The 20104-nt window shown below is 43.8% G+C and overlaps 1 protein-coding gene and 1 pseudogene across 21 annotated transcripts in view; one reads left to right on the forward strand and one right to left on the reverse strand.

Annotated features, from left to right (window-relative positions):
* Nucleotides 1-20104, forward strand: part of CFLAR (CASP8 and FADD like apoptosis regulator) — a 57065-nt gene that overhangs the window by 27201 nt on the left and 9760 nt on the right. For 20 of the 21 annotated variants that reach the window (XR_004069618.3, XR_010129665.1, XR_010129666.1 and 17 more), the window contains 4 exons: nucleotides 3127-3181; nucleotides 6746-6795; nucleotides 7497-7578; nucleotides 17723-18233. Coding sequence is in view for 9 of the 21 variants with exons in the window: in XM_055379372.2 (XP_055235347.1) it covers nucleotides 3127-3181; nucleotides 6746-6795; nucleotides 7497-7578; nucleotides 17723-18233 (698 nt within the window). In the remaining 12 variants the exon portion in view is untranslated. The remainder of the gene's footprint in view (nucleotides 1-3126; nucleotides 3182-6745; nucleotides 6796-7496; nucleotides 7579-17722; nucleotides 18234-20104) is intronic. The other variant, XM_055379381.2, reaches the window with a different exon arrangement.
* LOC101131771 (large ribosomal subunit protein eL38-like) lies at nucleotides 19773-19969 on the reverse strand (annotated as a pseudogene).

The following is a 20104-nucleotide window of genomic DNA, read 5'->3' on the forward strand; positions in this document are numbered from 1 at the left end:
GAGTGAGACCTTGTCTCTAAAAGAAAAAAAAAAAAATTATATATATATATATAAATGCTTTCGTTAAAATATGTAATGAAAACGTTAACCACTCTTGTAATATAAATGGTTTCTTGGAGAATATGTCTGTAAGAGACACTACTGAGCAATGCACTTTCAGAGCTAAAATGGATTTACGGATAATATTATCCAACTCCCTTAATGAACAAAATAAGGAAACTTAGCCCTAAAGAACATTAACTGATTGTCTACTTCTAACTACTAGCAGAGCTGGGCCCAGCCCATACTCCTTTCACTGCACTGTGATGTATATAATAAACTATATACTTGTCATTACCATATCTTAGAGCATACTTTTTGTTTTTTTGAGACAGAGTTTCGTTCTTGTTGCCCAGGCTGGAGTGCAATGGCGCGATCTTGGCTCACCGCAACCTCCGCCTCCCGGGTTCAAGTGATTCTCCCACCTCAGCCTCCCAAGTAGCTGGGATTACAGGCATGTGCCACCATGCCCGGGTAATTTTATATTTTTAGTAGAGATGGGGTTTCTCCATGTTGGTCAGGCTGGTCTTGAACTCCCGACCTCAGATGATCTGCCCGCCTCAGCCTCGCAAAGTGCTGAGATTACAGACATGAGCTACTGCACTTGGCCTAGCATATATTTTTTAAAAGAATGAAATGTGCTTTGTTTTGTCCTTCTGAGTCTCTGTAATACCAAATAATGAGAAAAAGCAGATTTAGGATTCAGATCCAGGTTTTCTGAGCTTTCTCTGCTATTGTCTGTCTAATATAAATTATATTGTCATTCTTAGTTAAAAACCTGCCATATTTTTACTATTGTGTTTCTATTTTGTAAATGAAGCATATTCATTGCTATGTAGCCTGTTGTGAGCCCATATGCTTTGCATATTAGTTTCTCCTTAAACTTTCTATATTTAATATGTGACCCTAAGGCCAGGCGCAGTGGCTCACACCTGTAATCTCAGCACGTTGGGAGGCCGAGGCAGGTGGATCACCTGAGGTCGGGAGTTTGAGACCAACATGGAGAAACCCTGTCTCTACTAAAAATACAAAATTTTCCGGGTGTGGTGGTGCATGCCTGTAATCCCAGCTACTTGCGAGGCTGAGGCAGGAGAATCACTTGAACCTGAGAGGCGGAGGTTGTCGTGAGCTGAGATTGTGCCATTGCACTCCAGTTTGGGCAACAAGAGTGGAACTCCGTCTCAAAAAAAAAAAAAAAAAAGTGACCCTGATTATTCATTCATTCATTTAGTAAGCAGGCACTATGGCATACGAATGCAGTGACTTTCTTAAAAGGTTTAGGAGCCGAATACCTAGAAGTTAATTCATATGAGGCTGCAGAAGTGCTTCATAAATTACTGTATGATTAAATGCCACAGGATACCACAAGATAGTATAGAATTAAAAAATTATGGCTGGGCATGGTGGCTCACACCTGTAATCCCAGCACTTTGGGAGGCCGAGGCAGGTGGATCATGAGGTCAGGAGTTCAAGACCAGCCTGGCCAAGATGGTGAAACCCTGTCTCTACTAAAACTACAAAAATTAACCAGGCGCAGTGGCAGGCGCCTATAATCCCAGCTACTCTGGAGGCCGAGGGAGGAGAATCACTTGAACCCGGGCGGCAGAGGTTGCAGGCGCCACTGCACTCCAGCCTGGGCGACAGAGTGAGACTCTGTCTCAAAAAAAAAAAAAAAGAATTTAAAAATTACATGGCTACAATACAATGCTTTTAAAATCCATCTTTGATTTGATATGTTACCTCTAATAATATGTAAAAGCGAATACACATCTATGGACGTGGCCAATTTCTATCTGATATGATCAGCCTCTGGCTAAGTTACTAATTATTAGTGAAAAAGGCAACTTACATGTTTTTAATTTAGACACACAGACTTAGCTACTGACACAGCTTAACGGAGAGTGTACTTCACTCTTTTGGCTAGGTTAGCTTCAGAGAAGAACTGTCATTTGAAAGCTGAGTGTCTCAGATGGGTTGACAGCATGTGGTATGTGTATCTTACATAGGACCTGTCATCTGAGAAGAGAAAGGGTCGGTTTAATCTTTCATTCTCTGATTACTCTTACTCTAGCCCTCAGAAGTGGTTTATCAAGAATATTTGATTATCAAGAATCAGGACCATATGTTGCTTATGTGTAGCTAGGCAATGATAGAAAAGCAATAACTGGACATTTATTATGTACTTCCATGTGCTTGGCACTGTGCTGAGTGCTTTGTGTGCATTTAATCTTCATACAAAATCTGTAAGGTATCTATTATTATCCTCATTTAGCATGTGAAGAAGCACACATACAGAAGTTAAATAACTTGCTCGAGGTTACATAGCTAATAAGTGGCAGAATTAGGATTCCTAGCCAGGCCTGTCTGGCCTAGAAATCTCACTCTTAACCATGCTGTACTTTGCCCCTGTGTTGAAGGAACAGGTGGAATGTCAATCTCATGTTCCAACAGCTTATCCTAACCTGGAGCTATGCTAGCAACTATACTATACTGTAACATCAGATTTTATTGGGCTGTTTTGAAACATTCTAATATGCTAGCTTAGCATATTTTTCTTTTTTTTTTAATTTTTGTGACAGAGTTTCACTTTTCACTCTTGTCGCCCAGGCTGGAGTGCAATGGCACCATCTCAGCTCACTGCAACCTCTGCCTCTCAGGTTCAAGCAATTCTCCTGCCTCAGCCTCCTGAGAAGCTGGGATTACAGGGGCACGCCACCATGCCCAGCAAATTTTTGTATTTTTAGTAGAGATGGGGTTTTACCATGTTGGCCAGGCCGGTCTGGAACTCCTGGCCTCAGATGATCCACCCACCTTGGCATCCCAAGGTGTTGGGATTACAGGTGTCAGCCATCGCTCCCGGCCTATTTTCATCTTTTAAAAGCAGAATTTCCCTGTTCTTTGGTAATATGATATGGGATTTATGGAGTTAACAGCTCTTGCTATTATTTAGATAATTTAACTGTTGGGACGATATTTTTATTTTTTTCCTGAGTTAAGAATCCTATTGAGACATTTAAAGAGGTGTAATGTATAGTGTACCTCTGAAATAACTAACAGGAAGTATGACCTTATTCTTTGTATTTGAAGCTCCATAATGGGAGAAGTAAAGAACAAAGACTTAAGGAACAGCTTGGCACTCAACGTAAGACCACCTTTTTTAAATATTCATTATTTATAAATGCTTGATAATTCTAGTACAAATATTGCATTTTTAGAGTTGGTCATTTCCTTTATCTACATAATCTAAGTAAGCTTTCAAAATAAAAACTGGTTAAACTCTTACGATAGACTCATTGGCATTTCTAGTTGTCTATTGAATTAGCTTATCTAAGTTTGAACACCATCGTACTCCATCAGCTTCATCATCTTGGCTGTATGTTAAGAGATGTGATGTTTATAACTGAAATGGAATGGAGCTCTAACCGGGCCATGTTAAACATTCATCCAACCATGATAATGAACCATGTTAAACCAAATATCTAGCAGCAGGAAGAGGAATGGTAGATAAGTTCTTGTCTTACAGCCTATTTAATAAATCTGGATACTCTACAGATGATATCCCCCCTTTCCTAAGAAAGAAAACGTGCAATTTAAAGATGGGTCATTTCAACCCACATGAGCTGTTTTCTCTCTTAAAACATTAGCACTTGATCCCATAGATCATTTTTTAAAAGATTACTTCTTTTTTTTTTGGAGACGGAGTCTCACTCTGTCACCCAGGCCAGAGTGCAGTGGTACACTTTTGGCTTACTACAGCCTCCACCTCCTGAATTCAAGTAATTCTCATGCCTCAGCCTCCTGAGTAGCTGGGATTAAAGGCACGCACCACCACACCCAGCTAATTTTTTTATTTTCTTTTTTTTTTTTTTTGAGACAGAGTCTTGCTCTGTCACCCAGGCTGGCATGCAGTGGTGCAATCTCGGCTCACTGCAACCTCCGCCTCCTGGGTTCAGGTGATTCTTATGCCTCAGCCTCCCGAGTAGCTGGGATTACAGGCTTGCGCCACCACACCCAGTTTATTTTTGTATTTTTAGTAGAGATGGGGTTTCATTCTGTTGCCCAGGCTGGTCTCAAACTTCTGACCTCAGGTGATCCACCCGCCTCGGTCTCCCAAAGTGCTGGGATTACAGGGATGAGCCATGGCGCCCAGCCTAATTTTTGTATTTTTAGTACAGACAACGTTTCATCATGTTGGTCAGGCTGGTCTCAAACTGCTGACCTCAAGTAATCCACCACCTTGGCCTCCCAAAGTGCCGGGATTACAGGCGTGAGCCACTGCACCCAGCAAAAGTTTACTTCTTTTGCTTGTCTTGAGTCCTCCTTGAAGTGAGAGCTGAGACTCAGCCTTACACTGATGAGGCACATGGCTGTGGTTCCGAACTCCAGGAAACGGACTGATGGGCAGTGATGGAGGGCTTCAGTTTTATCCAAGAGGCTTGGAATCTGTCCTGTGTGTGGCGGGACATCATGAATGTTTTGAGTAGGGCAGTGGCCTAATAGAAGCCCTCTTTGTGTGGCAGTCCCCTTATGGATATCTTACGACTCAGTCTTTGTGCTATGTGCACCTGGAAACTTATTTTGCCCGGATTAGTCAGATGGTGTAGCTCATGTCTGTCATTCTCTACCTAATATTGTGCTCTCCAGCAAAAACTACTGAGAAGCGAATTAATTCCTGAAATGATAGCATGTTTCTTAAAACACTGGTGAGTTGATGAGAATTAGTATTCCGAAGCCTGTTTAAAGGGAAAATAGGAGACCTAGTAGATTTGCATAGGAGTTAAAAACAATTGGTGTTCTTTCCATTTGCTCCCTGATGGCAATTTTATCCTTGGTCATAATTGTACAGATGAGGTAAGTGAGAATCCAAATATCCCTATGATCCTGTTAGGAGAGCTCCTTACTTGTTCTTGCTTGGACTTGGTTTATTTGCTAATAAAAGCAAAAGGTTTCTGGGCTGGGCATGGTAGCTCATGCCTGTAGTCCCAGCACTTTGGGAGGTCGAGGTGGGTGCATCACCTGAGGTCAGGAGTTCGAGACCAACCTAGGCAACATGGTGAAACCCTGTCTCTACTAAAAATACAAAAATTATCTGGTCGTGGTGGTGCATGCCTGTAGTCCCAGATACTTGGGAGGCTGAGGCAGGAGAATTGCTTGAACCTGGGAGGTAGAGTTTGCAGCGAGCCGAGATCTTGCCACTGCATTCTAGCCTGGGCGACAGAGCAAGACCCTGCCCCCCACCCCAGAAAAGCTTTCTAATAACTTGGGCTTAATTTAATAGAAGTTTAAAATACTCGGCCAGGCATGGTGGCTAACGCCTGTAATCCCAGCACTTTGGGAGGCCGAGACAGGCGGATCACGAGGTCAGGAGTTGGAGACCAGCCTGACCAACATGGTGAAACCCTGTCTCTACTGAAAATATAAAAATTAGCCAGGTGTGGTGGCACACACCTGTAATCCCAGCTACTCAGGAGGCTGAGGCAGGAGAATTGCTTCAACCTGGGAGGCGGAGGTTGCAGTGAGCTGAGATCGTGCCATTGCACTCCAGCCTGGGTGACAGAGCGAGACTCCATCTAAATAAATAAATAAATAATAATAATCAAACCAAATATTTATATTAATTTGGGCTTCCAAATAGATTTGAACTGTTCAGCCATCATTGAATTTGATGAGGATGGTGATAACTTCAATTTAGTAAGTTCTTGCTAAATGCCTTAAACTGAGATAGATATATCACATAGATTATTTTGTGGGTTTTCTTTGTGTTTGTTTGTTCTGTTAATATATAATTGCTAAAATACAAAAAATATAAAATGAAATTTCCTCTTTCAAGTATCAGAGATAGCTGCTATTAATGTTTGATTTTTATGCCTCCAGATTCTTTTATATTTAAGCATATATTAATACATATATAAGTATATGTGCACAAATATACATTTTTAAGTATACAGAATCAATATTATACATATTTTTAATAATCCATTTTTCACTTAATATATCCTGTGTATCTTTTTTTAATTTTTTTCTTTTGTTTTGGACACAGAGTCTCGCTCTGTTGCCCAGGTTGGAGTGCAGTGGCACAATCTCGGCTCAAAACTGGTTGTTCTTCCACCTCCCTGACCTAATCAAGTCATTTTTTTCTAGCAAATTAGCTTTAGGCTCATCTCCATCTGCCAGGCTCACTGCCCCCATTGTCACTGTCTTGCCATTGACATTTTATTTTATGATCTCCCAGTATCACTGGACTATGAAAACAGTGTCATCTGTTTTATAACTAGCAAACACATATAAACTTTCCCTGCTCTGCACTCTCTAAGGCTGTTCCCTTTAGGTATTGTCAACAGTTTCAGCACATATAGGAAAGCTATCAGTATTGTTGGGTGGTGAGGTTATTAGATTCTCCTATCAAGTTAAAAACTCACCAGCCACCTGTTCCTCACCTAGAATGGGGTAGGGGAGAGCCTTCTTTCACGTGCTGTTTAAGCAGCTTTTCCAGATAGCCCCTGATAGCACTGGGACTTGCGTTTTCTTATGTCACTTTCTTCAGTGTGAGGTGGAAACCTTGGGGCCAAGTATAGCTGGGGAAAGAAGAGATAACTGAAGAAAATAGGAAGGGAGAACAGTTGTTATACAAAGAAACTCAGCCAGTGTAGGGGTGGACTTAGCTCTCCTTCAGCTTTGTAAATGGTTTCTCTCTCTCATCCCCCAGAAGAACCAGTGAAGAAATCCATTCAGGAATCAGAAGCTTTTTTGCCTCAGGTACAGAATAAATGATCTGATTTGGTATTATATGTACATAGCTGTGGATAACCCTGACTTCTTTAAAAATACCTGTCCATTAAGAATTCTTTGAGACAATGGGACTCTGAGAGTGTTGTTCTCCTGAGAACTTCCATACAAGGGAACCCTGAATAACAAAGAGAAAGATGTTAAAGTGGATTGCATTAGTGAACTTTGGAATGCAGGGAAGTTCCAAAGCAGCACTCCTCATCTCAACTCAGTGACTGCTGAACATGTTAGTCAGCAGTGATACTTCCCTGAACTTTGGCTTGTTCTGGCTTTTTCTTAGGTTGACACCTCTTTGTAAGCAGAAGCAATAGAAGGGCTCCCTTTGTACTTGGGAACATGCCACTTATATAACTTCAGGTTACTGTGGAGACAAATGACTCGTGTTTTCTCTCTTTTTCAAATTATCTTTATTCCACAAAGCCAATAAAGAGACTGGGATTTTCATTAAAATTAAATAAAAATGAAAATAATTTGTCTTAAGCACATTACCCTAATAGAGGAAAAATTTGATATTAATGGGAAACATTTGCCGTAATGGGAAACTTCAGGCTGTGTCTGTTGAGTGACTCACCTGCCAAAGGAAATCCAAAAGAAGAGATGGTATATGGGTGGGACCTTATAGAAACAGAGCAATATCCAGAGTCTTTAGCATTTCTTGCCTTCCTTTCCAGAGCATACCTGAAGAGAGATACAAGATGAAGAGCAAGCCCCTAGGAATCTGCCTGATAATCGATTGCATTGGCAATGAGACAGGTAGGTGTGGAAGCTGCAGATTAACTGGTGCCCCCAGATTGAGATAATGGCACAGGCAAGCTGTATTCATTAGATTGATCAGCACCAACTGCCGTGACAAACCAGCTCAAGAATCTGTGCTTCATGCTGGGTGCGGTGGCTCATGCCTGGAATTCCAGCACTTTGTGAGGCTGAGATGGGAGGATCACTTGAGCCCAGTTAAAAATTAGCTGGTGTGGGCCCGGGCACGGTGGCTCACACCTGTAATCCCAGCACTTTGGGAGGCGGAGGTGGGCGGATCATTGAGGTCAGGAGTTCAAGACCAGCCTGGCCAGTATGGTGAAACCCCGTCTCTACTAAAAATAAAAAAATTATCTGGGCATGGTGGTGGGTTCCTGTAGTCCCAGCTACTTGGGAGGCTGAGGCAGAAGAATTGCTTGAACCTGGGAGGCAGAGCTTGCAGTGAGCCGAGATCGCACCACTGCACTGTAGCCTGGGTGACAGAGCAAGATTCTGTCTCAAAAAAAAAAAAAAAATAGCTGGTGTGGTGGTGCACACCTGTAGTCCCAGCTACATGGGAGGCTGAAGCAGGAGGATCACTTGAGCCCAAGGAGGTCAAGGCTGCAGTGAGCCAAGATGGTGGCATTGCACTCCAGTGTGGGTGACAGAGCAAGACCCTGTCTCAAAAAAAGAAAAAAAAATGAATATGTGTTTCAACACAATAGAGACTTGTTTCTCATTCATGTCACAGGCTAGTGTGGATCGGGCTGGGGGAGCTTTGTTCATGTGGCTATTCACTGGCTCCATTATCTTCTGAGGTCTTGGAGTTTTCTACAGAGTCCTTTGCATCTGGCTAGCAGATAAGGGAAGAGAGAATGTGTGAAGGATCTCACAAGAGATTTTAGGGACCAGGCCTAAAAGTGATAATATGCATCATTTCCACCCCATTAGATTGGTCAGAACTCAGTCATGTGGCTCCATCTAACTGTAGTGGACATGGAGAAATTAGTCTCGCTGTGTGTCAGGAGGAAAATGAAATGGATTTGGGGAACCCGTAACAGTGTCTCTGGCACAAAGATCATTTACGGTAGTTGGTGAGCCTTAGTCTTGCCTTTTCTTTTGGATGCTGAAGCAGGGAGGAGTCCTGGAACCCAGAGGGGCATTAATATTAATGGAAGGCATTCTGGCTTCACATATTATCACATGCCCCATCATTTCACCTAGATAGACGACAAAAGCTTTCCTGGGAACATTAAAGACATAATAAATGTGTGTTTACTTACAGAGCTTTGGATATTTTCTGAGCAATGTGTCAGTCAGTTCTGCTGTCCTTTGCTTTGGTCGTTGGCCTCAGTCTCTTCTATCTGTGCGTTACCATTGCTTGGATCTGAGATGATTCTTTTGCTCAGTTGTTGTTGGATGTCTGACTCAAACTGAATCACTGGTGCTGCATCAAAAGAGAATGAGAAGAGCCTAGATAAGTGGAATGACGTTCTGTTTAATTATTTAGCTCTTCCTTAAGAGGATCGATCATTGTATTTCCAGTTTTAGAGCTTCTCAACATTCTCTTAAAATGAGTCAGAACTATCTTTTAGGCTCACTTAAAATGTTACCATGGGGAGTTTTATGGGAAGAAAGGCTAAGAGAAGGTCAAATTAGCAAATATAATACTATATTTTCCAGGATTTCAGATATGATCCTGCTTGGTCATGTCCTATTTTTGGTTAGATGTGAGAAAGATAAGTGTCTTCTCCTTTTCAGCCATTAGTACCCATATAAGAATGAGAAAATATTTTCTTAATGAGTCACTTCCTGTTTTAAGAGATTATGTAATTGTCCTGTACTTCTGGTTTTGGTCAGTTTTGTTTCATTCATCAGCAGATGTTGTACGTATATCTGTTGTATGAGAGAATCATAAAAAAAAAAGCCATGACCTGCTGTGAATTGAAAAACCAAGTTTTTTGGCTAAAACTCAATGTCTGTGCTTGCTTCTGTTGCTGGGTTATGGGCCTCTTGGGGGCAGGGGCTGAATGTATATTCGAATTTTTCTGCATTATAGGAGCATGATCAGAGTTGAGAAATGGAATATGACAGTGTGGGTTTGAATCATGGCTATGCCATGTTCTAGCGTGTGACCTTGGGCAATGTCCCTGGCCTCTTTATTTTTTTTAATTTTTTTTTTTCTTTCTTGAGAGAGAATCTCACTCTTGTTGCCCATGCTGGAGGGCCATGGTGCGATCTTGGCTCACTGCAACCTCTTCCTCCTGGGTTCAAGCAATTCTCCTGCCTCAGCCTCCCGAGTACATCCCTCCCGGGAATACAGGCGCCCGCCACCATGCCTGGCTAATTTTTTGTATTTTTAGTAGAGACGGGGTTTCACCATGCTGGCCAGGCTGGTCTCGAACTTCCTGACCTCAAGTGATCCACCCACCTCGGCCTCCCAAAGTGCTGGGATTACAGGCATGAGCCACCACGCCTGGCTTCTAATTTTTTTTTATTTAAATTTTATTTTTATTTTTCCTGTAGTGCTGAGTTCTCGGCCTCCTTAAGTCCCAGTTTCTTTTCTGTAAAGTGGGTTAATAACAGGACCTACCTCATAGGGAGGTTGGGCAGAATGAGTGAGTTCATACTTGGAAAGGGCTTAGAATAATGCCTGGCACAGTGTGAGCATGTACTAGATGCCAACTAGCATTATTTCCTCATTTGCTTGTTCAATTCTAGCCATAAACCACCTAAGCAAGAGCTCACCATGGTTTTGCACTTGGTACATAGAGTCTGATCTCAGACAAGTGAGAGACCAGGGCACTGAGGCCTGCTCTAGGCCCAAGGGTGAGTGGAATGCATCCCCATAGACTGAGGCGCACTGGAATGGAGGCCATAACCTGAGAGGGTTATCCAACTTCTTGGATAAACACTCAAGTGGAAAGCTGATCACAACACTCCTACCAGTCACAGTCTGAATGGGCTTGGCAGAGGAGAATCTAAGTACAAAGTACAGGAGGGCAGAGACCTGATAAAAGAGAAAGATGGAAGAAGATGGTAGAATTGGAGGCAGAGCCTGGGGCATCGTGTTTTTGGCCACAGGTATGAGCAGGTATTGGTCTTGACTGCATTGGTACATCTGTTTCCTGCCCCATGGCTGCGGATGTATCTGTATACGAGCTCCAAGAATCAGAATGGCAGCTCTAGACAGCAGGTCCTTCCTGGTCAGACATAGTCCTTTAAAGTTCAACATCTTGGTGGTGCATTGCTGGACAAGAGTAGGCCTGGGCCATTAGAGGGTACCCTGGATGCTCGGTGCTGCCTTTCCCCTGAGAATCAGGGTGATTTGACTCAAGCCTTCCCTGCCTCTGGGAACAAAATCAGTAATTGGGCTTGAGGCCACTTATAAACCCCCCTGGGCTCAGGTGGCTAATTAGCAAGTAAGAAACAAGGCAGCACACTTTTACTCTTCTTGTGCTATGGTTTTCATCAGCTGAGAGGTCACAAATCCACTTACATGCAGACTCAGAGCAGCAGGAGAACATTAATTATTAAGAAGTGGAAAGGCACAGTCTCCTCTCCTCACACCATCTCTCTAGGCCTCCAGCTCTTCATTTCCCTCCTCCTCTCCTGGTAATTTGTCACTGAAGATTCTAGGCCCAGAATCCTGCCTTGGTTGAAAATGGTTGTTATTATTAGTGCAGCACCCTTCATCTCTTTTCCTTCTAATCCGCAGTTAGGGGGCTTCATCTAGAGTAATTACGTGGATTTCCTCTGTCTAGTTAACTTTGCCATCTGGTTAACATTGAACACTTGGGAGGAGTGCAGGAGTCAGATAATGAACAGGCAGGTAAGGTAATTGCCAGCCGAAATAAGGGCTCTGAAAGAAAGAAACAAGAACATGATAGGACTAACCTAGGCATAGCTGTGCTCGGAGTATATAATTTATGAAAAATCTACTACGTGCCAGGTACTTTGCTAATTGCTTTACACGGATTCTTGCTTAATCCTCATAAATAATACCATAATATAGGTACTATTCTCTCTATTAAATTTTTTTTGTTCTACTTAGAACTAATTTGCTAGGAATATTCTATTTTCTTTTCTTTTTTGACAGTCTTGCTCTGTCGCCAGGCTGGAGTGCAGTGGTGCAATCTCGGCTCACTGCAACCTCTCCCTCCCAAGTTCAAGCGATTCTTCTGCCTCAGCCTCCTGAGTAGCTGGGATTACAGGCATGTGCCACCACGCCCAGCTAATTTTTCTTTTTTCTTTTTATTTTTTTAATTTATTTTTAAGACGGAGTTTCACTTTTGTTGGCCCAGGTTGGAGTGCAATGGCGCGATCTCAGCTCACCGCAACCTCCACCTCCCAGGTTCAAGCGATTCTCCTGCCTCAGCCTCCTGAGTAACTGGGATTACAGGCATGTGCCACCATGCCCAGCTAATTTTGTATTTTTAGTAGAGACAAGGTTTCACCATGTCGGCCAGGCTGGTCTCGATCTCCTGACCTCGTGATCTGCCCACCTCAGCCTCCCAAAGTGCTAGGATTACAGGCGTGAGCCATCATGCCTGGCCTAGTCTCTCCATTTTCGAGGTGAGGAAGCTGAGCAGTGAACTACACTCCTACCTTCTCTAGTACTAATTGAGCTGGGATTCAAAAGCTGGACTCCAAAGCCTATGCTTTTAACTACTTTGCCTCAATATAATTTCCATGAAGGTGAGGGAGTTTATCTATCTCCTACTATGGGTCTCCAGTACCTGGAACAATACCTGGTATGTAGGTGTTCAATAAATAATTGTTGGGTGAATGAATGAAGGAATAAGCTCTCCCAGTGTCAGTGTGTTTCTAAAAGCCATTCCTTTTTATCTTTAGAGTTTAGCAGACTCTCTTCTACCTATCTTCCCTTCTCTCCTCAAAAAACCAGACTTTTATCCAAAGAGCATGCAAGTCCCCCAAGTATTTAAAGCTTTATTTCTTTGTTTGTCCAGTAAATGTTCGTTGAGGGCCTACTATGTGCAAAGCACCATGCTTGGCCCTGTGTGAAGCAAATATTAAGGCAATGAGGTGGAGTCTGATCTCAGAGCTGTGTTGTGCATGAAATAAGGTTATTCTTTGGTAGTTCATTCTTGAGAAGAATTCTTATGGAGTTCAGTAACCTCTTCTTGAGGCAGAAGTAAATGCTCAGGGATTTGGGAACTAATTATCTCAGTTTGGTAAAATTGAAAAATAAGTCTTTGGTGTTGTGTCATCTGTGTCAGTGACAGCAAAGCTGGACCTGTGCTAGGCCCTGGTGGGTCATCTTTAAGCACTGGACTTTTTTATCTTGTTAGGAATATAGAAGCAAACGTCTCACATCTCTGACAGATGGGCTTTACGGCTTGGCCTAAAGCTCTGGTTGTTTTTAAGGCCCTTGAATAAAAATAAAAGACGATGTTTGCAGATTTTAAGAGGAAGTTTTTTTTTTTTTTGAGACAGAGTCTCGCTCTGTCACCCAGGCTACTGGAGTGCAATGGCGTTATCTTGGCTCGCTGCAACCTCTGTCTCCCGGGTTCAAGCGATTCTCCGCCTCAGCCTCCTGAGTAGCTGGGATTACAGGCACCCGCCATCATGCCCGGCTAATTTTTGTATCTTTGTAAAGATGGGGTTTCACCATGTTGGCCAGGCTAGTCTTGAACTCCTGACCTCAGGTGATCCGCCCGCCTCGGCCTCCCAAAGTGCTGGGATCACAGGGATGAGCCATCACACCTGGCCAAGAGGAAGTATTTTTCTTTCTATCCTGCTCTTTCTGAAAAGCTTGAACATTTTTCTGTACTTTCCTTTTCTTTTTTGAGACAGAGTCTTGCTCTATCACCCAGAATGGAGCACAGTGGTACAATCATGGCTCACTGCAGCCTTAACCTCCCGGGCTCAAGCAATCCTCTCACCTCACCCTCCCAAGTAGCTGGAACTACACACAGGTGCCACCACATCCATCTAATTTTGAAAATATTCTGTAGAGACAGGGTCTCACTATGTTGCCCAGGCTGGTCTCAAACTTCTGGGCTCAAGCAATCCTCCCACTTCAGCCTCCTGAGTGGCTGGGACTACAGGCACATGCTATCATGTCGGCTAACTTTGTTTTTTATAGAGACAGGGTCTTTTGCTGTATTGCCCAGGGCGGTCTTGAACTCCTGGCTTCAAGTGATCTTCCTGCCTTGGCCTCCCAAAGCACTGGGATTATGGTCATGAGCCACCACGTAATCTTTGTTTTATGCGCATTTATAAGCTTTGCTTCCCCAACAAGATTATAAGCTCTTTGATTGAAGTACATCATATATTTGATATGTATTCTCTTGTCCAAGTGTTTCTGTAGGCAATAAGGGGAACTTTGTAAAACAAGAGTTTTCCGGTCAAGTAAATTTGAGAAGCGCTGCCTAATCTCTTCCCCCTCAGAGATTTGCAATGCATATTGACCTATTAAAGGCTCTCTGAGAATTCTTCCTGCAAAGAAACCTATTTTAGCCTTGTCCACCTTGCATTTCCCAAACACGTTTGACCTCAGAACTCCCTTTTTCACTAAGAATGTTTTGCCCATCTTATGTTTTACCCATGTGCTCTATAGCAGTTAACACTGGGCTTATTAAAGGTACTCAGTATGTGATTGTAAATTAACTGGTGAAGCATTCCCTCATTCTTGTTTATTTTGTACATTTATTTAATGAAGCCCTTTTCATAGAAATTGTCAAGATAAATGTATCCTCATTAGATCAAAACAAATTCTAAATTAATGAAGTCATGACATTTTACTGTATTTTGGTTTTTTTGGTTTATCTGTGAAGTCCTCAAACCTGTGAGTAGTGCTGACCCTGGCCTTGAATGAACAGCCCTGTACTAACTGCAAGGCCAGAAGAACCCCCGCCCTTCCCCTCCCCACCCCCCCACATCATTTCCAGAAGTTCTAAAGAGCAGTTGAAATTTATGGAGATCAGACTGGGTTGAGTGTTGGATTTCCAGGGTGGGTTCTAGAAGGAGAAGTGGGACTTCTGTAGTTTGTTGAAATTTTATTTTCCAAACCCAGCCCCCAAGTTTTTCTTCCTCTATTTATGTGCAAGGACAAAACAGTTACTGTCCTACCTACATAGGATATGGACTCTGTCTACTCTGAGCCCATTTTAGTTTAGAATATAGAGACCTCCCTCCAGGTCCTAAGAGAGAGATTCCATGAGAGATGTGCAACACCATAAGGTTGGTGATTTGTACTTTGAAATGGCTGCCTTTATTCCTTTAAAGTCAATATCTTATATTTGAATAAACACAGTTTGCAAAGCATCTTTACAGAAATCTCATTGGATCCTCACGGTCACCTTTTTTCTGAGACAGAGTCTCACTCTTTCACCCATGCTGGAGTGCAGTGGAGCAATCTTGGCTCCTCCACTTCCTGGGCTCAAGTGATCCTCCTTCCTTAGCCTCCCAAGTAGCTGGGACCACAGATGTGTGCCACCATGCCCAGCCAATTTTTGTATTTTTGGTAGAGATGGGGTTTCGCCATGTTGCCCAGGCTGATCTCAAACTCTGCAGCTCAAGCAATCCACCCGCCTTGGCCTCCCAAAGTGCTGGGATTACAGGTATGAGCCACCGTACCCTGCCCTCACAGTCACCTTTTGAAGAACCTCCTGCTCAAGAGATCCTCCTGCCTCAGCCTCCTGAGTAGCTGTGATGCCTACAGGCTTGCACTACCATGCCTGGCTAATTTTTTTATTTTTTGTAGAGACGGGGTTCCCTGTGACGCCCAGGGTGGTCTCAAACTCCTGAGCTCAAGCCATCCTCCCACCTCAGCCTCCCAAAGTGCTGGGATTGTAGGTGTGAGCCACTGCACCTGGCCAAGCATTAGTTTTAATCTTGTTTTATAGATGAATAAACTGGGGCTGACTCAAACTGACTCAAAGTCACACTGTCATTACCTTTTTGATCCTGTACATTAGACTGGGCTGTATGCATGTTCTTGCTGGCCCAATAAAGTTGCAAGTGCCAGCTAACAGCCCTTCCCACTCCACCTCACCACCGCATAGATGAAAATTGTGATGTTAATGGGAAATGTCAGCGGTGATGTCCTCAGGCTGGGCCTGTGGAGTGACTCCCTTGCCACAAGATATTTAAGCAATGCTGTGTCTTGTCTGAGGCTCAGACCTGCTATTCTTATTGGCACTTGGGACCTGCATGGTTTTTGGCTTCACCTCCAGCTTTAGCCATTTTTCTTCTGTTCTTTTAGGTAAGGATTTTCTGCCCCAGACCTCAGATTCCCATTTCCTTCCTAGCTTCTCTGCTGTTATAGCTCAGTCTCTTCCAAGACCATGCAAGATTCAGACCCTAGTAGGAGGAGATGGAGGAACTAGGACTTAAACCCACATCTTGTGATTCCAAGACTGGTTCCTCTTTTGCCCTGCACCACGCAGCTGTCTGCTCACAGTCATGTGACAGGGGCTTCCCCACCCAGAACCTCCAGGGAGCACAAATAAAGGAAAGAGCTGGAAGGCACAGTACAGCATTTGTTCTGTCCAAGCCTTACATATCAGCATGGGCAGGGAGAACGTGGTGAAGTTTTCTTTCTTTCTTTCAAGGACTTTGTTTGATAAGGAAGGACATTTATCAGTGAAGAGAGGTTTTGAGGGAAGTGAACCAATCTTGAGATAAGTAAACAAAAGAGCTTTGAGTCTGGTGTTTCCCTGTTTGCTTCTGCCCCCTGGAGGAGCAAATACTCCATGATTAGAGACGTGTGAGTCCTTTGGAATAGAATAGCAGTGATGGAACTGGAGTCCTAGTCCAGGTTCTCTCCTTGTTCAGCCTGGATTCAGCACTGGGTATCGAAACAAGCCTGCACCCTCAGAGGAGATGGCTAGGGGACAGTGCATCCAGGCCTCTTCTACCACACAGAGTTTTCTTTTTTTTATAAAGGGTATACACATTTAAAATTTAATGATACTCCCAAATTGCTCTTCAAAAAGGCTGTGCAAAATTACAGTCCTGATAACAGCTACCCAGAGATCCTGTAGCGGCATTTGCCCTCATTATTATTATTATTATTATTATTATTATTTGAATTTGAGACGGAGTTCTGCTCTGTTGCCCAGGCTGGAGTGCAGTGGCACAATCTTGGCTCACTGCAACCTCTGCCTCCCGGGTTCAAGCAATTCTCCTGTCTCAGCCTCCCTAGTAGCTGGGATTACAGGTGAGCACCACCACGCCTGGCTAATTTTTGTATTTTTAGTAGAGACGGGGTTTCACCATATTGGCCAGACTGGTCTCGAACTCCTGACCTCGGGTGATCCGCCCATCTCGGCCTCCCAAAGTGCTGGGATTACAGGTGAGCCACTGCGCCCAGCCAATAATTCATTGTTTAATCCTTAGTTGTGGGCCAAGCAAAGGAGAAAAGTAAGAAGCCTTTTCCTTTTACTGATAGGAAAGGTCAAAGGACTTACCTAGTGAATTATTTACCTAAAAATGTATACAAATCACTCCAAAATTTAGTGGCTAAAAACAACAGTACTAATTTAATTATATCTTCACAGTTACTAATTTAATTATATCCTCACCTGTGGGTGAGGAATTTAGGAGCAGCTTAGCTGGGCTGTTCTGGCCCAGAGTCTAGTGAAGTTGTGGTCAGTTGTCAGCTGGGTCATCTGAATGCTTGATTGGGATTGGAGGATCCACTTCTATGGTGGTCACTCACATGACTGGGAAGTTGGTGCTAGCTGTTGGCAGGAAGCCTGTTCTTCATGTGGGCCTCTCTGAGGGACTGCTTGAGTACTTTCATGATGTGGTGGTGGGCTTCTCCCAGAGTGAGCCACTCAGAAGAGAGAAAGATTGTGAGGTCTGGACTTCAATAAGAAGACTGTTGAAGAAAAAAAGGTTTGTCCCCCCTTGGTTTGATTGGACTAGAGTGGGCTCAGTCTGTGCCTGTGGCTGGCATCAGGCAGGAACAGTGGTATAGCAATGTATGGACCATATTTAGGGACCTAAAATCACATCTTTCATGATTCATGTGGTTCTTGTTCCAACTGCCCAGGACTCAGGCACATCAAAATATGACACAAAAGCAGAAGCTTTTCATAATGGAGATTAGACCATGTCTAGGATTCCTACCCAGTCCTCTTGAGCTCTCCTCACTCCAGTGTTGTTTTCCATGTTTGTTTTTTGTTTTCCCCAGAGCTTCTTCGAGACACCTTCGCTTCCCTGGGCTATGAAGTCCAGAAATTCTTGCATCTCAGTATGCGTGGTATATCCCAGATTCTTGGCCAATTTGCCTGTATGCCCGAGCACCGAGACTACGACAGCTTTGTGTGTGTCCTGGTGAGCCGAGGAGGCTCCCAGAGTGTGTATGGTGTGGATCAGACTCACTCAGGGCTCCCCCTGCATCACATCAGGAGGATGTTCATGGGAGATTCATGCCCTTATCTAGCAGGGAAGCCAAAGATGTTTTTTATTCAGAACTATGTGGTGTCAGAGGGCCAGCTGGAGGACAGCAGCCTCTTGGAGGTGGATGGGCCAGCCATGAAGAATGTGGAATTCAAGGCTCAGAAGCGAGGGCTGTGCACAGTTCACCGAGAAGCTGACTTCTTCTGGAGCCTGTGTACTGCGGACATGTCCCTGCTGGAGCGGTCCCACAGGTCACCGTCCCTGTACCTGCAGTGCCTCTCCCAGAAACTGAGACAAGAAAGGTGAGCCCCCAGGAGGTGGTCAGTTCCGGACCACCTGCTTATTTTCGTGCCACCAGGATGGGAATTACCACTGTGCCACATTTGCTGCCCTTCTCTTCCGGGAGGAAAAGAGATTTTCCCTCCTGCATTGGGCTTGCCCTAGGACTACAGTATAGACCCGGCATGATTTATAAATACTTTGTAGTTAGTTAGTTTGTAGTTTGAATACTTTTCTTTAAAATTAAGAAATTTTCAGCCTGGGCAACAAAGTGAGAACTTGCTCTATAAAAATTTTTAAAATTAGTTGGCTGTGGTGGTGTGCGCTTATAGTCCCAAATGCTTGGGAGGCTAAGGTAGGAGGATTGCTTGAGCCCAGGAGTTTGAGGCTGCAGTGAGTCATGATTGCACTACTGCACTGCAGCCTGAGCAACAGAGGGAGACCTTGTCTCCAATAAATAAATAAATAAATACAAATAACAAATTTATTTATTTATTTATTTTTAATTTTTTTTTTGAGATGGAGTCTTGCTCTGTTGCCCAGGCTGGAGTGCATTGGCGCAATCTTGGCTCACTGCAACCTCCGCCTCCCAGGTTCAAGCAGTTCTCCTGCCGTACCCTCCCAAGTAGCTGGGATTACAGGCATGTGCCACCACGTCCTGGCTAATTTTTGTATTTTTAGTAGAGACTGGGTTTCACCATGTTGACCAGGCCAGTCTTGAACTCCTGACCTCAGGTGATCTGCCTGCCTCAGCCTCCCAAAGTGCTAGGATTACAAGCGTGAGCCACTGCGCCTGGCCACAAATTTTTATTTTTAATTTTCCTTTTTTTTTTTTTTTTTGAGACAGAGTTTCACTCTTGTTGCCCAGGCTGGAGTACAGTGGCATGATCTTGGCTCACTGCAACCTCCGCCTCCTGGGTTCCAGTGATTCTCCTGCCTCAGCTTCCCGAGTAGCTGGGATTACAGGCGCCTGCCATCACACCTGGCTAATTTTTGTATTTTTAGTGGAGACAGGGTTCCCACCATGTTGGCCAGGCTGGTCTGGAACTCCTGGCCTCAAGTGATCCACGTACCTCGGCCTGCCAAAGTGCTGGGATTATAGGCATGAGCCACCATGCTCAGCCACCTTCCAGATCTTTTTTTATTTGATACCCACACAGTCATGTAGAAGTATATCTTTTTTGTTTTGTTTGTTTTTTGAGATGACATCTCACTCTGTTGTCCAGGCTGGAGTGCAGTGGCACACCTCGGCTTACTGCAACGTCCACCTCCCGGGTTCAGGCAATTCTCCTGCCTCAGTCTCCTGAATAGCTGGGACTACAGGCGCACACCACCACGGCTTTGCTAATTTTTTTATTTTTAGTAGAGATGGGGTTTCACCATGTTGGCCAGGCTGGTCCCGAACTCCTGACCTCAAGTGATCCTCCTGCCTCGGCCTCCCAAAAGTGAGCCACTGCACCCAGCCTGGAAGTATGTTTGTAAGCCCAGATGGAATCATCATCTATTGTTTCTTTTTTTTTAATTAAAAAAATTTTAATACAGTTCAAATCCCCATGTCTGGCTCATTTCAGCTCCTTTACTGCCAAAGCAGGGGACAAGGACTGCTTCAGTTTCTCTGCCTTCTCTTTCTCTGAAGGTATCTGCTGCATTGAACTTGAAAGTTCACATTATCCTTATTTTTCTTGATCTTGACAGATTTGGTATCCTTTCACCTGGCTGTGAGCAGAAAGTCCTTGATTTCCTCAATTTTGCAAGGCATGGCGATGAGGCATACAGGGAGAGGACAAGGACAGGCACCCCTCTATCCCATGTATCACCCGAAAGACACTCACAGCCTGCCATCACTTTATAACCTGCTTTTAGTTTGTTTAACAGTAGATCACAAACATTTTTG

Source organism: Gorilla gorilla, chromosome 11, assembly GCF_029281585.2.
Source record: "Gorilla gorilla gorilla isolate KB3781 chromosome 11, NHGRI_mGorGor1-v2.1_pri, whole genome shotgun sequence".
Classification (NCBI taxonomy): Eukaryota; Metazoa; Chordata; class Mammalia; order Primates; family Hominidae; genus Gorilla; species Gorilla gorilla.